Source organism: Narcine bancroftii, chromosome 12 (genome assembly GCF_036971445.1).
Source record: "Narcine bancroftii isolate sNarBan1 chromosome 12, sNarBan1.hap1, whole genome shotgun sequence".
NCBI classification, from domain to species: Eukaryota; Metazoa; Chordata; class Chondrichthyes; order Torpediniformes; family Narcinidae; genus Narcine; species Narcine bancroftii.
In genome coordinates this window covers 100,241,731-100,258,270 of record NC_091480.1, presented here as the reverse complement: position 1 = coordinate 100,258,270, position 16,540 = coordinate 100,241,731, and the positions used below count along the sequence as shown (strand labels likewise).

Genomic DNA, 16,540 nt, shown 5'->3' with positions numbered 1-16,540 from the left:
ACAATTTCCCTGGCCGATTGGAAAATAAAACTTTTTGTTCTTTTCATTATTTTTTGATAACGGTGATTTTGCTTGCTTTTTCTATTGTTTGGCAGTAAATGGTGAAAATTGAAGTTTACTTGCATCTCCTTTAACTGTGTCCTCTACATTTCTTGTAGGGCTTGTAGCTTTTGATACACGCATTTAGTTAACTGATTTTCATCACTGGGCTTCAATCTCTAACTGAATGTTCATCAGCTGATTTCTTTCATTTCTTCCCTCTTGAAGTCAGTCACATTGCAGTTCCTTGAAAGGAAAGCCAAGCATAGACTCTCTGGTTGGATACTTTGCATTAGTGGAAATGTTTAACTCTTCCTGTTTACTAATTCTTCTTATCAGAACCCGTGGTTCCGAAAGTCCCGTTACAAAGCTGGGAAAGGAAAAAGAATGAATATTGGAGGAGGAGGATTAGGCTACAGAGAGCGACCAGGACTTGGCGCGGATATGTCAGTGAGTAAATAATGGTTTGGGGTGTTCTCGGCATTGGTACACACTGATGCATTCGGTAAAAGCATCACTTTTGAAGTTTCATTCATTCTAGTAGTGTACAAATCTGAGAGCTTGTCATGATGACGGTAATTACTCTTTTATTCTGCTGAAGAAAAGACAATTACACTTTAGATCGGCTTCTTCAATTACACAGTTCAAGAAAACCACATTTTAACCTTTGCCTAGATGGATATTTTCTATTGAATCTTGTTAAAAGGGGGATCCACTTTTGAATCTCGTCCTTTTGAGGGTAGGATCCAGTCCTGTTAGAGATTGTTCTATGTAGGACCCAATGGTTAAAGGTAATCCGTCATAGGATCCATTCCTGTTGGAGGTGATCCGCCCTAGGATCCATTCCTGTTGGAGATGATCCACCCTAAGATCCATTCCTGTTGTAGATGATCCATCCTAGGATCCATTCCTGTTAGAGATGATCAGCCCTAGGATCCATTCCCGTTGGAGGTGTCTGCTGTTGGATCCATTCCTGTTGGAGGTGATATTCCCAAGGATCCATTCCAATTGGAAGTGATCTGCCCTAGGATCCATTCCTGTTGGAGGTGTCTGCCCTTGGATCCATTCCTGTTGGAGGTGTCTGCCCTTGGATCCATTCCTGTTGGAGGTGTCTGCCCTTGGATCCATTCCTGTTCGAGGTGATCCACTGCCAGGTCCAGTCGTGTTGGAGGTGATCCGCTGTAGGATCCAGAGGTGAGGATCTGAAGGATCCAATCAAATTGGGCAGGAACGATGACATCCCTGCTGAGTATTTTTTGTTCAGAGAAATCAATAAATATAGCTAAGGGACATGAGAGAAGTAAATTCATGAAGGGGTCAAGGACCAGCCTTAATCTTACTGAACTTCAGAACAGGCATTGGGAGCTCTCAATTCCTGCTTAGAATATATTTCTGACCCTATGTTCTATCCAGTTAGGATGAGGGGAATCTTGCAAACTTCCGTTGAGTGACTCTCATCAGTAATGTGACTTTTTATTGACTGTTGGTTTAAATCTTGTGCCTGGTTTACGATAACCAAACTAGTGTTGGATTGTCTCTTCAGGACCGATCAACGAGCAATGTGCTGTCTAATTATGAAGCATACAAACCATCCACTGGCGCAATGGGTGACAGAATGTCAGCCATGAAAGCAGCATTCCAGGTAAAGCCCTAGTTTTGTGTTGACGCCAATTTTATAAAGTTGGGTATGGTTAGCATAGAGGTTAGTACAACGCTATTACAGCGCCAGCAACCTGGGTTCAAATCGACAATGTCTAAAAGGAGTCTGTATGGGAGCTTGGGTTTCCTCCCACCCTTCAAAAATATACAGGGTTTGTAGGTTAATCAGGGTATTTGGGTGGCATGAACCCGTGGGCAAGGAAAGCCTGTTACTGTCCTATGTTGAAATTTCATTGCTGTTTCTTGACATTTTAAGGAACTCTGGAGGTTCTGATGATTATAAAAATGATCTTTAATATTTTTTGCAAGAAGAGCACTTTGAGTGCCTGACTAATTAGCTACTCAGCCCATCTTCCCCTGTGGTACTCAGATCTTCACATGTTCTGTCCAATGTAAGAAAGGCACTAGAAACCAAAGAGGGTAGGGGATGATGATGAGTTGAGTGGGTGGGGAAAAGGGGAGATGGTTAAGAAGGGAGAGGGGACACACTGCTTGAAATTGGAAAATTCAGTGTTAACGCTATTCGGCTTGGGGCATGCCCTGTCAGTTAGCTACTCTTTCTCACCCATGGCACCTTTCCCTCCCAGCCCTCCATCCATTCTCGTCCCTTTCTCCCTTTGGTTCCTTCCTCTTCTGCCCCAATTTCCACCTTTGGATCCGTTCTCTCTCTAACCCATCCCCAACTCCCATTCAGTTTTGTCCATCTGGTCTCAATATTCCACTGTTGTCATACCTTCTCAAAAGATTCCAGCATTGACAGCCTTTGTCCTGACTATCACCCTGTATGGCTCATCTTCCTCCACCTCACCCCTTTGTTTCTCTCTCCCTCTATTTGGCATCAATCAGTCAACTGTCTCTGTTCATCATTCTTCAGGTTTTCCTGGTCCACCAATCTTCTACTGAATCCTTTCCTACCTCCTATTTTGTCCTCACACCAGCTTTCTCTTCTCCACGGTGTCAGTCATGAAGGGTTCCAGTCTGCAACATTGACCATTCTCTTTCTCCCATTGATGATGTAATGCTTGACCCACTGAGTTCCTCCAATACAGTGTGTTGCTGAAGAGGGCTGGTGCTTCCTCTGTCTTCACCCAACATGGGTAGAAACACTGGAGAGCAAAATAGCTCTTTGGAGATCACAAAACCTCCATTTCCTGATCTGCCAATAATAAGACCTTTCAAGTGGCTCGTTTGTTTTGCAATTCTGATTGTTCTGAAGATGTTGTTATTTATCTGCCTATGTGCATAGTCCTTCATCCCCTTGCCCATCTCTGAGGTTACAAGAATGAATCCTACCTTCAGTAAGAGGTAATAGGATTCCTCTCCTCGTTCAATAGAGTTGAAATAGAAAATTCCACTAATTAAGTAACAATTGAACTTAATTAGTAAGTGGTCTGCATTCTCCTTAATCAACTTTGATAGGTTGCTAAAGTCTTACTTCCAGGTTTTTCAAATGAAGACTATCCAATGTGATGACATTCTGTTTGATCATATAAGCACCTCTCAGTGAGTACAAATTGGCAATCAAAGACTTGTCCATAGTTCCTTCCATGTGCTTGATCCTAGGCACCCAAATCATTGTTCCTCAGTCGTTGTGCTGGCCAAGATCTATTAGACCTGGCCCTGTGCATGGCTCTGCCTGCCAAAAAACTGGGCACTACCAGCTAGCAAATTAGACATGTGAATGACTGATGACTGACATTATATCAGTCACCAAACATTGAAATAGAGTCATTAGGAGTCTGCAGATGCTAGAATCAGAAGCGAAAGACAAGCTGCTGGAGTAACTCAGCAAGTTGAACAGCATCTGTTGGGGGGGTGGGGGGAGGAATGGATGACATTTAGGTTTAGGATGTCAAACATCGACAGTTCTTTCCATGCCCCCCTCAAAAACTAATGCTGCTCAGTCTGCTAAGTTCCACCAGCAGTTTGGTTTTTGAATTGAACTTAAATAGAATGTACAACTGGATGTGTGTAGCAGACCTCTGCCACCATGTGCCTATAATATTTCATTGCTGCTTCTCAACTTGCCTCATTTTAATTGATCTTGAAATCGTGAAGGTGGCAATTGGGTTGTTTCTGTGAATGCTATCTGGCCGCAGGAATTTGAATCAACATGGCAGCTTCCTTGAAAACTACCAGTATCACATTTTGTGTTTAACTTGTTCTAAGCCCAGTCCAAAAACTTGACTTCCACCTTTGTCCTTCAATGTGATGCTAGGACAGGCGCAGACCTTCTAATGCATGTTGCCATGTGCAGTGGCACCCCATTGGAGTTCAGTCCACAGATGCACTGTTGTTGCGAAGCTTTGTAGCGACAGTGTTACGGCTGATGTTTGGACTTGTAAAACACCCATCACTGATGTTACACTTGTTTCCTTCCACCAGTCACAATACAAGTCGCACTTTGTTGCAGCCACTGGAAGTGCTCCGAAGATCACGGGCTCTGCCGCTGGTACTAGTAACTGGACCAGTGCTGGCAGCCTCAGCATTATCCCTACGTGCCCTCTCGGCAATCAGATCAGCAACAAACTCCCAGTCCCCAACAACAACAGTGGCACTACTGGACGGAACAAAGAGAACAACAGTCGTTCTGCTGAGATCAAAATCAGTCTCCCTGTTGATAACAGTCCTAGTCGCTCTGAAGGTAGTGGTCGGCATGGTGACAGTTTTGGTCGGTCTGGCGATGGTTTGGGTCGGCCCAGCGATGGCTTTAGTAGGCCCAGCGATGGCTTTAGTCGGCCCGGCGATGGCTTTAGTCGGCCCGGCGATGGCTTTAGTAGGCCCGGCGACGGCTTGGGGCGCCACGGCGACGGCTTGGGGCGCCACGGGGACGGCTTGGGGCGCCACGGGGACGGCTTGGGGCGCCACGGGGACGGCTTGGGGCGCCACGGGGATAGCAGCAGCCGTCACAGTGATTCCAGCAGCCGTCATTCTGTCAGTAAGTACAGCGATCGGGGTGGTGACGGCAGGCATGGTGATCGGAGTAGTGAGAGACACGGTGATCGAGGCAATGATCGAAGTGGAGAGAGGCACATTGACCGCAGTGACCGGCACAGTGATCGGCGTGGCGACAGCAGGCACGGCGATAGGCATGCAGAAAGCCGCTGCGAAAGCCGACATGGCGAGGCCAGAAGCAGCAGTCTGAACCGGAACAGCGGGGAGACGGGACGTGTTGATGTGACTGGCAATGGTGGTGCGAGTGGGAACAGCAGCGAGAGCAGGAATGGAGACAGCAGAAGCAGCAGTCGGAACAATCCCGCTGAGAACGATGGCTTCGCTGTGCCAGAACCACCCCCCAGAAAGAAGAGAAGCAGGTGGGACAACTAAATTCCAGAGGTGTGTGCCACCCCCCCCCACCCCACCCCCCGCATATCCTGTAAACAAGATGCTTACACTTCAAAGTCCTGTTAGAAACGGTGCATAGTTTTATCTGCATAACCATTGAAACAAAAAGGGACATTACTGAATGGAATCATTTAGAGTAGTGAGCTGTGTATCTTGTATGTTAGTGCTGGTTTCCGAAACAGGAAATACTTTAAAGTTTTGGTCAGCGGGAATTTGTTCAGGTTGTCAGATCCTTTCAGTACATTTGTTTTTGCCTTTGCTCTGCACTCTTTGTGAAACAGTAAAGTCATCTCAAAGATTTCTGAAATCGTAACATCTGACTTTTTGCTGACTAGTTTTGTGATATTCAGCTGTGTTGGGTTGCAATTGCCACTGGCAGGAAGAGGTGATGAAAGGGAAGCATTCCTTTACCGTTTCCCCAGGCTGAGATCAGCAGTCACTCTCTTCACTCTGATCTTCATCACCAAGTCCTACTATTGTGTTTGAAAAGTTGGTTCCTTTTATATTCAAATAAAAGATACTTTTAAACATGAAATATCTCAAGACTGTGAGTGTGATTGAACTGATTCACACAGGAATCGGCATGTGCAGGTGTGCTGTCATGCATTGTGTTCTCTTTACTCTAAAAATGGAGAAAAAATGCTGATAAGAGTGTGGAAACGTTGAAATAGGCTACTTGATGCTCCTGAGGTCACATTTGAATTTAAAAGAGACTGTTGTTCTCTTTTCATATAACTATGTGGTACCTAGTAGCTAACTACTGAGTCACTCACAGAATTTAACCTGGGATGCATAAATAAAGGTTCAATGGTTCCTTTTATTGTCACAAGTTATTGACTTGTCAGAATGCTTTATAAAGATGGTGACGATATGTACCAGCTTCACCTTAAATAGTGTGCCTGAGATTCCCACTGCCCTCCAGATGGAAAAAAAATTCTTGGTCCTTCAAAACTTCATTTCACTGTAAATGTATGCATTCTCACCCTGACATGTGTCCTGGGGAAAAGCTTTGAGCCCTCTATCCTTTCCATGCCCATTGTAGATGTGTCAGCCTTCTCTGCTCCAAGGAGGCTCTCCACTTAACTGAATTCCACCTCCGTGTCCTGGAATTCTGTCTTCTGCCTAATAAATGCTCAAGCATCCCCTATCATGCCTTCACTCTCTTACCTACCTTGCTGCCATCTTCAGGGATCCTTGTACACCAAAGTCCCTGAGACCCTACCATTCATGGTAAATGTCCTATCAGTAAATCCCCCATAATACATCCTTCTTATCAGGATTAAATTCCACCTGTCTTTGCCCTGCCCAATTTACCATGTGATGAAAATCATTCTGTGGCCTTAAATAAACTCGCTTCATTATGAACACAGTTTTTTCTGTGTCATCTGCAAATCGTTGATCAATGTTCTCCATGCTCCTGGTTCCAGGTGTGTGCGTGACCATGTTGGTAGGAATGATTACAATACTTTTAGGGACAAAGTCTGGGCTTCACAGCTGAGATGTACCTCACTTGTGTTGTATCCTAACTAGGATAGATTCAGAACAGGTTAAACAGTTCAAAACTGCATTCAAGAAAGAAGAAACAGAATTACATTGAGCAGGGCACACACACACACACACACACACACACACACACACACACACACACACACACAGTATTTTTATGTATATTTTACAAACTAGGCACCCCCCTCCCCACACGCATTATATGCATGTGCATGCTATATGATAATATTTTTACATGTTGAAAGGTGTACAATTTATAGCAAGTGTGGAAAAGGTGCAGCGGCAATTTATAGTGGGTGTGGGAATGTTCTATCCAGCTTGAGAATATAATAGCGGCAATGAAAGAACAGGCACAATTTATAGTGAGCGTGGGAAATTTTGATCTTGGGAATATTTCTTTGTACTGAATGCCATGATAAACAGGACATTCCGGCCAGGGCACTGCACCTGTTAATGTTAATTACCCAGACCCCTCCCTGAGGGAGGGAGGAAGGAGATTAACATATGAAGTGCCTCTCATTTGAGACCATATTAGAATTAAAATTGTGCTTAACTCTGAAGTCTGTCTTTAATTGATTCCTCTCCAAAGCTTGTCAATGTGTTGCAGCAGGGATATCAGCTCTATAATGGGTGAGTGACACCTCTGGAGGAAGTTGTGTGTTAATTATGGGAGATTAACTGTGACAGATGCTACAAATTGCTTTTGTCAGTCAGAATTTAGATGACTACACCTGTGCAGTGTATGTGTACGTGAGTTGCATGAAAATATTTTTATACAATTTGATTTTCTGTGTATTATATGATTGAAAATTTTGTGTGTGTTTACACACATATATACCCACACTATTTCCACTCCTATATATATATATATATATATATCTATATGAAACTTACTGAGGAGTATTCAGGAACAAAGTGACCTCGTATTCATCTCAAAGTGCCTGGTGGTGGCAGCACAGTCTGTAACCTCATACCTGGGGACTGCTTCTCATTCCACCATTATTAGTAAGACAGAATAGTAAATGGCATCATTTGTAAAACAGAATAATTAACTAACCTGCAACCCTATGACCAATTGTTAGTAGAAACTGTGGATATCCATTTGGTAGGAATAGTATTAAGAGGTTACATGGCCAATATTAAAACAAGTTTAAAGAGGGTGAGCAGCCAGAAGTCATGGTCCACATTGATACCAACAACATGGGCAGAAACAGAGACGAGTCCTGCAAAGGTGGAAAGTTTCAAAGCAGGAGAATCTGGGTGGCGCAGATAGCCGAATGGTATGACAACTCTATTAACCCGGGTTTGAATCCAGCACTGTCTATACAGAGTTTGTACCTCCTCCCTGGGTCTGCATGCATTTCCTCCAAGCGCTCTGGTTTCCTTTCATGTTCCAAAAGCATCCGGGGTTGGTAGGTTAATTGGGTAGAATTGGGTAGTACATTTTAATGGCCAGAATCAGCCTCTACCATGTTGTGAATAAATAGAACATGTGGTTGTAATCTCAGGAGTTCTCCCCTTGCCATATGATAAAGAGGAAGGTAACAGGGCTGAATGTGTGGCTAAAGAGCTGGAGCTCTCTTCCAGGGCAGGTCAGACCTGTACAAGAAGGTCCACCAGCACCTTTTTCCTGGGGTGCCAATAGCAAACACCAAAGGACATCTGCTTCAGGTAAGGGGAGGAAAGTTTAGGGGTGACGTAGGTGGTATTATTTCCACGACGAGTGGTGGGTTCCTGAGTTGCTTTGCCAGGGGTGGTGGAAGCTGGGTCAGGCACATGGATGGAAGAAAAATAAGAGGGATTTGGTGTGAGGTAGGGAAGGACTAGATTGTTGTGGAGTAGGTTTACATAGGTGATTGTGGGCTGAAGGGCTTGTACCCTGTTGGAATGTTCTATAGATACATTGCACTGAAACTGAGGGGGGTACTGATCCATTCTCGGGAAAGGGTTTAAACCACTGTGATTGGGTGGGGCTGGGGGGTTTGGAGGGTGAGAACAAAAGTAGTCGATCAGCAACTGGAGAGATTGAGGCGAAGGTGGGGTTCAGTCCAATAAAAAGTACGGGCAAGGCCTGGTTAATGAGTATAGTGGGACTGATTATCTAAAATGTCTTTAATGCAAGCAGGTAGAGTGGATGAGCTTAGAATCTGCACTTCTGTTCACTCCTGTGACGGCATTTTACTCCATTCAGTGGTCCACTGTTAAATCCCTGAGAGAGATGCGTACGCTGAAGGAGTTCGGTGAGCGTCTCTCACTGCTCGCCGTCTGCTGGAGATGCATTGAAGAAGTGGGGGGGTTCAGTTTATATATCTACCTTCTTTGGATGCTGTGTGACCTGCTGAGTTCCCCCAGCATTTCTGTGTTTTTTACTACAATCACGGTGTCTGCAGACTTTTGTGTTTCACTTAATACATGGAACTGCATTGCGGTGCCATTGCAGAGATATGGTTGAGAGAAGGGCAAGTTGGGCTTTAGATGTTTTGGACACAGTAGAAATGTAAGAGTCTGGGAAGTTGCACTGCTGATTAAACCATGCAGAGCATAGTTTAATTTGACATTGTATTTGGCTCAGACATGATGGGCTGAAGGGCCTGTTCTGGGAATCATTGAATATTCAAGGCATAAGAACACTGGAAACAGGAGCAAGAGTCAGTCATCTGGTCTGTCAAGCCTGCTGTACCATCAATAAAATTATATGATCAGGCAGTGTACTCAGCTGCTTTTCCCCCATAGTCCTAAATTCCCCTACTTTGCAAAAATCTATCTTAAACTGTGCCTTAAGTATAATCAACGAGGCATCTTTTACTGCTTCATTGGGCAGAGAATTCTACAGATTCACTACTCTCTAAGAGAAGCCGTTCCTTCTCATCTCCGTTCTAAATTTACTCTTCCAAATCTTGAGGCTGTGTCACCTTGTTCTTGTCTCACCTACCAGTGGAAACAATTTTCCTGCCTCTATCTTATCTGTCCATTTAATAATTGTTTCTGTAAGATCCCCTTTCATTCTTCTGAATTCCTGCGAGTATAGACCCTCCTCGGAGCCTAACTTCCCCCCTCATCGCCGAAATAAACCAAAGTCTGCAGGCACTGTGATTGTAGTAAAAACACAGAGAAATGCTGGAGAAACTCACCTGGTCTCTCAGCGTCCATAGGAGGTAAAAATATATAACTGATGTTTCAGGCCTGAGGCCTTCCTCAAGGTATAAGTAAAGAACAGGAAGGTGTCAGAATAAAGACAAGACTGGCATAGGGAGGAGTCCAGAGGATCTGCTCAGAGGAGAGGAGAATTAATTTGGCTCTATGAAAGGAGACGGAGGGAAAGGGAAGGTGGCAGGGGGCGGGTTAATGGAAACCAGAGAAATCAATGTTAATGTCATCTGGGTGGAGGGTCCCCAAACATAAGATGAATTTGCGAGTCTTCTCAGTCAGACCATGGACAGACGTGTCAGCAAGAGAATGGGATGGAGAATTAAAATGGGTGGCCACCAGGGGTGGAGATCCACATTATTGTGGTGGATAGAGCCAAGGTGCTCTACAAATCAACCTGGTGACCCTCCTCTGCATGTGGCCTCACCTGTATCCTATACAATTGCAGCAGAACCTCCCTGCTCTTAAATTCAACCCCTCCAGCAATGAAAGACAATGTCCCATTTCACTTGATTACATGTTGCACCTGCTTACCAACATGTGATTCATGTACAAGCCCTCCCAAGTGTCTCTGCACAACAGCAGGCCATGATTTTTAACTATTTAAATAATGTAGTAGATGACCTCACATTTACAAACATTGAACTCCATCTGCCAGACCCTTCCCCACCCATCCTATCGATCTCTGCTTTTGCATTCGTCTGTGCCATCAGCAAACTTGGGTATGCTACACTCGGACCCCTCTACAAATCATTAACGTACATTGTGAACAGTTGCAGGCCCAGCACTGACTCCTATAGCTCTCCAATTACCACTGATATCCAACCAGAGAAACACCTATCCCAAATCTTTGCCTTCAGTTGGTTAACCAATCCTCTATCTGTGCAAATACATTACTCCCAACTCCATGCATCTTTGTCTTTTATGTGACAGTTTATCCAACCCTTTGTAGAATTCCATTTATCCAACATCCACCTGTTCCCTTCTATCCTCTGCGCTCATTATATTCTCAAGAAACTCCAGTAAATTTGTCAAACATGATCCACCCTTGTATCTGTGTCTGCATGATGGTTCAACTACTAACGATTTCAAGCATTTTCCTGACTACAGATAGTAAGAACATAGAACCTGGGGCAGCGCAGTTAACGCAACACTAACGGTGCCAGCAATGGGACCTGGGTTCGAATCCTGCACTGTCCCTAAGGAGTTTGTTCTCTCTCCCCCCCCCCCCCCGTGTCTGTGTGGGTTTTCTCTGGGGGGCTCCAGTTTCCTCCCACTGTTCAAAGTGTACCAGGGGTGTAGGTTAATTGGGTGTAATTGGGCAGCCCAAGCTCATGGGCCAAAAGGACCTGTTACTGTGCTCTACGTCTAAATTTAAATATTTTAAAAATTACTGACAGGTTCCTGCCTGGTTTTGCTCATCCCTTGAAGAAGAGCACTGAAACATCAGTGATTATCTTTTCTTCCTGCGGACACTGAGAGACCTGCTGAGTTCCTCCAGCATTTGTGTTTTTACTACAGTCACAGTGTCTGCAGACTTTTGTGCTTCACTCCTATTGACATAGCAATTCCATGGTCTTGGCCTATCAACTTGCAGCCATCAATCCTTTCATGTGTACAGGCCATTTCTAATACATTGGTGTTTTTGTCATTCTAATTTGAAGTTGTATTTTAGTAAGTGCGTAATTGCAGATCAACCTCACAAAGATAAGCGTATACAGAGCCGTTGTCATACCCATGCTCCTGTTCGGCTCCGAATCATGGGTCCTCTACCGGCATCACCTACGGCTCCTAGAACGCAGGAGTTGTCTCCGCTCCATCCTCAACACTCATTGGAGCGCTTTCATCCCTAACGTCGAAGTACTCGAGATGGCAGAGGTCGACAGCATCGAGTCCACGCTGCTGAAGATCCAGCTGCGCTGGATGGGTCACGTCTCCAGAATGGAGGACCATCGCCTTCCCAAGATCGTGTTATATGGCGAGCTCTCCACTGGCCACCGTGACAGAGGTGCACCAAAGAAAAGGTACAAGAACTGCCTAAAGAAATCTCTTGGTGCCTGCCACATTGACCACCGCCAGTGGGCTGATATCGCCTCAAACCGTGAATCTTGGCGCCTCACAGTTCGGCGGGCAGCAACCTCCTTTGAAGAAGACCGCAGAGCCCACCTCACTGACAAAAGGCAAAGGAGGAAAACCCCAACACCCAACCCCAACCAACCAATTTTCCCCTGCAACTGTGTCTGCCTGTCCCGCATCGGATTTGTCAGCCACAAACGAGCCTGCAGCTGACGTGGACATTTACCCCCTCCATAAATCTTCGTCCGCGAAGCCAAGCCAAAGAAAAATTGCAGATCAAACCCAAAACCCAGGATTCCAGTCTTGAGCATAGCAGATTGCATCAGCTGAGAAAATCCAATGAATTTGCTGCAGGCACTATGGATTCCTGCAAGGATTGGCAACTGCGCACGAGGTCTGTGATGGAAAATATCAAAACATGCAGTTTAGTTGTGACTATACATGTCAGCATGGCTTTACAGAGCTCCACAGCTTTAACGCTCTGAAAATCTATTCAGATAGCTTATGGCCTTGAACTTTTATCTCTGTCAAATTAGGTGGAATAAGAGATTAATATAAAATCACTGAATTTTAATGTTATTACCATAGAACACTACAACACAGAAACAGGCCCTTCAGCCCATCTGATCTGTGCCAAACTGTTACATTGCCTTGAGGCCATATCCCTCCATATATGTCCCATCCATGTACCTGGCAAAAATTTTCTTAAATGTCAAAATTGAGCCCGCATCCACGCCTCCACTGGCAGCTTGTTCCACACTCCCACTACTTTGTGTGAAGGTATTCCTTTTAAACATTTAATCTTTCACCCTTAACCCATGTCCTTGCATTCTTGTCTCACCTAACTTCAGTAGAAAAAGCCTGTTTACATCTATACCCTTCATAATTTTGTTTTCCTTTATCAAATCTCCTCTCATTCTCTGATGCTCCAGAGAATAAAGTCGTAATGTATTCAACCTTTCCCTGTAACTCAGTTCTACAAGTCCCAGCAACATCCCAGTAAATCTTCTCTGCACTCTTTCAATCTTATTGATAATTTTCCTGTCATTTGGCAACAAAAACTGCACACAATACTGCAAATTTTGCCTCGATTTATGAAGGCAAATGTGCCAAAAGCTCTCTTTACGACTCTTTCACTTTCAGGGAATTCTACTGCACACTGAAGTGCCCTACTGTTAACCGTGTATGTCCTTCCTTGGTTTGTCCTTCCAAAGTGGAACACCTCACACTTGTCTGCATTAAATTCCATCTGCTATTTTTCAGCCTGTCCAGATCCATCTACAAGCTTTGAAAGCCTTCCTCACTGACCACAATGCCCCCAGTCTTTGTTTCATCTGCAAACTTGGTGATCCAATTTACCACATTATTATCCAGATCATTGATATGAATGACAAACAACAATGGTCCCAGCACTGGCCCCTGAGGCAAACCACTTGTCATGGGCCTTCATTTAGAAAGGCAATCATCTACCACTCTTTGGCTTATTCCATAAAGGCAATGTCCAATTTATTACCTCAGCATGAATACCAACTGACTGAACCTTTCTGACTAACCTCTCATGTGGGACCTTGTCAAAGGCCTTATTAAAGTCCATGTAAACCACATCCACATCCTTCATCAACTTTTCTGGTAACCTCCTCAAAAAAATCTATAAGATTTGTTAAACACAACCTACCATGCACAAAGCCATGTTGACTCTCCCTAATCAGTGTCTGGCTCTCCAAATAATTGTATTTGCTGCAGGCACTATGGACTCATGCAAGGATTGGCAACTGCACATGAGGTCTGTGATGGAAAATATCAAAACATGCAATTTAGTTGTGACTATACATGTCAGCATGGCATACAATCTCTTCGAACACCTTCCAATAATTTAACTACGACTGATGTCAGGCTCACCGGCCTATAATTTCCAGGGTTACTTTTAGAGCCTTTGTTAAACAACGGAACAACGCGAGCTACCCTCCAATCCTCCAGTACCACATCCGTGGCTAAATATTTCTGCTAGGCCCCTGCAATTTCTACATTAGCCTCCCTCAAGGTCGGAGACAATATCTTGTCAGGCCCTGGGGATTTATCTACCGTTATTTGCTTTAAGACAGCAAGCACTTTCTCCTCTTTAATCTGTATAGATTCCATGACCTCACTGCTTCTTTTCCTCATTTCCAGACTCCTGAGTAAATACAGATGCTTTTTGTCCATTTAACATCAACCCCATCTCTGGCTCCATACAAAGCCAACCACTCGAATCTTCAAGACTGCCAATTTTGTCCCTTGCTGTCCTTTTGCTCAATTTACCTGTAGAAGCCCTAAGGATTTTTATCTGCCAAAGCAACCTCGTGTCTTTCAGCCCATTGAGTTCCTCGTTTTTTTCTTGGCTCATGTACCTTGTTTGCTCATTGTGGCCTGTACCTTCATGCTCAGATCTGCAATATCCCTCGAAAACTTATGCCTGTTAATTTTGCTTTTAATTCTGACAGAAATATATAAACTCTCCCAAACCATGCTTTCTAGATCCTTTCTTGTTCCCTCAAAATTGGCCTTTTTCTAACTTAGAATATCAACCAGAGGACCAGACTATCCTTATCCATAATTATCTTGAAACTAATGGTATGTTGATCACTGACCCAAATAGTTCCCCAACACAGACTTCCGTTACCCGACCTGTTTCATTCCCTTATAGGATTTCCAGTATTTCTCTGGGACCTCTCGCTGAGAAACTTTCGTCAACACATTTGACAGACTCTAAGCCATCCAGCCTTTTTAAAGTATAGGGGTCTGTCAATATGTGGAAAGTTAAAATCACCTACTATGCTGTTTCCCTGCTTGATGTGAATTCTAATCTCACTGCAGCTCCAACCATGTTCTGCCTGATTTTGAAGTACTTGAGGCTAAGTGTGGCCTCAGGACTTGAGTTTAGACTGAGGTGAAGATGATGTAGCATCTGATACCAAGTGAAAGCAGACTGAAAGCGTTTCTGGTGGAGCATGTTCTGGACTGCATTGCAATGGATCTACCCCAGACTCGAAATATTTCTGAAGCACTGTCTGTTTAGTGACAGGACTGCTGTGAAGCCCACGATATCAGGTCACGTGACATTAGACTGCAAACTAACAGAGTTCTCTTCCTGCAGGAGCTGCCTGACCTGTCAGTAGTGAGTTCCAGCTTCTCTTTTTATTCAAGGTTTCCTGTAACTGCAGTTCTTTTTTCCAATTTTCTTTACGTTTAAATTAAATGCATTATTTTGAATTTAATTCACTCCAACTTCTTTACCATGAAGACCAGTTTTGAACAAGTCTGCTCCATTACATCACCGTCAGTGACCTGTGTTCGAATCTGGCGCTGTCTGTAAGGAGTTTGTACATTCTCCCCGTGTCTGTGTGGATTTTCCCCGGGATGCTCGGGTTTCTTCCCACCCTTCAAAACGTATTGGGGGTTGTACGTCAAATGAGTGACATTGGGCAGCATGGCCTCGTGGGTTGGAAGGGCCTATTACCCTGCTGTTTGTCTAAATGTAATTTAAAAATCTTTCTGTGCGACCCTCTGCCTGCCTCTGTTCACTGCACTGGTCTCCCTGCTGTAGTACAACCCTTTTCTTTTTTGAGTATTTTATTTAATATTTTTCAATATATGTAGTTATTATTATAATGATACAGATTACCCCTCCGTTAATCTTCGTCCACCAAGCCAAAGAAAGATACAGATATCAAGAAACAAATTAAAATCCCTCCCAACTACCCCCTCATAAAAACAATGTTTAAAAGAATATAACTGTATAGATATTTTAAAAAAAAAAGGAAAGGGAAACAAAGAAAGTCTTTGGATTGCAGAGAAAGATGTTATCCAGCAGGTGTATCTAGATCTATCATAAATAATCGTTGGAGAATTTTGCAGGTCTTGAGGCATAGGAAGGACATCATTACAAATTTAATCCCATTATTCAGGTATATGGGTGCCAAATTTGTAAAAAATATAGTATTTATTCCTCAAATTATGTAATTTTTTTCTAAAGGAATACAACTTTGAATTTCTGCGTGCCATGTTAGCATAGCCAGAGATATATATCAGATTTCCTTGCAACTGTTGATGCTAATTTAAGAAATTCCAATTGTAGGTTGATAATTTTAGTTTAGGTCTTGTACCTTCAGTATTCCCTAATAAAAATAAATCAGGACTTTGCAGAAATACAATTCCTATAATTTGTTCCAAAAAATTATGTAAATCTGCCCAAAAGGGCTTTACTTTAGGACAAGACCACGTTGAATGTATAAAGATCCTATGTCTTCACCACATCTAAAATATTGATCCAATAAATCTGATTTCAATCTGTCCAACTTCTATGGTGTAAGATATAATTGATGTAAAAAGTTGTATTGGACTAGTATATATCTTGCATTAATAGCATTAGTCATACAATCCCTACACAAATTCACCCATATTCACTCATCAATTATAATATTTAAATCTGATTCCCATCTTTGTCTACATCTAAAAAATCTTGATTTGAAAGTTCCTGCTTGTAATAATGAATATATCAAAGAAGAAAATGTTTTAACAATTCCTCTCCTAATAAGAAGTTCTACTTCAGTACAACCAGGTAACAGCATAATTGGTCCAAGCATGTCCCTCAAATATGGTCTTAATTGAAAGTAAAAAAGAGTTTTATGTGGAATGGTATATTTATTCCTCAATTGCTCAAATGACATTAATTGACTCCTTTCATAACAATCTTCTACATTAACAATCCCTTTATGAAACCATATGTTCA

General features: G+C 43.3%; 1 protein-coding gene across 5 annotated transcripts in view; it reads left to right on the top strand.

Annotated features, from left to right (window-relative positions):
• ddx42 (DEAD (Asp-Glu-Ala-Asp) box helicase 42) overlaps positions 1-16,540 on the top strand; it is a 124,797-nt gene that overhangs the window by 49,990 nt on the left and 58,267 nt on the right. For 3 of the 5 annotated variants that reach the window (XM_069905231.1, XM_069905230.1, XM_069905232.1), the window contains 3 exons: positions 379-489; positions 1,583-1,681; positions 4,084-5,578. In XM_069905231.1, coding sequence (XP_069761332.1) covers positions 379-489; positions 1,583-1,681; positions 4,084-5,025 — 1,152 coding nt within the window. In that variant the 3' untranslated portion in view covers positions 5,026-5,578. Of the gene's footprint in view, positions 1-378; positions 490-1,582; positions 1,682-4,083; positions 5,579-16,540 lie in introns of those variants that run through there. The other 2 variants (XM_069905234.1, XM_069905235.1) reach the window with 1 other exon arrangement.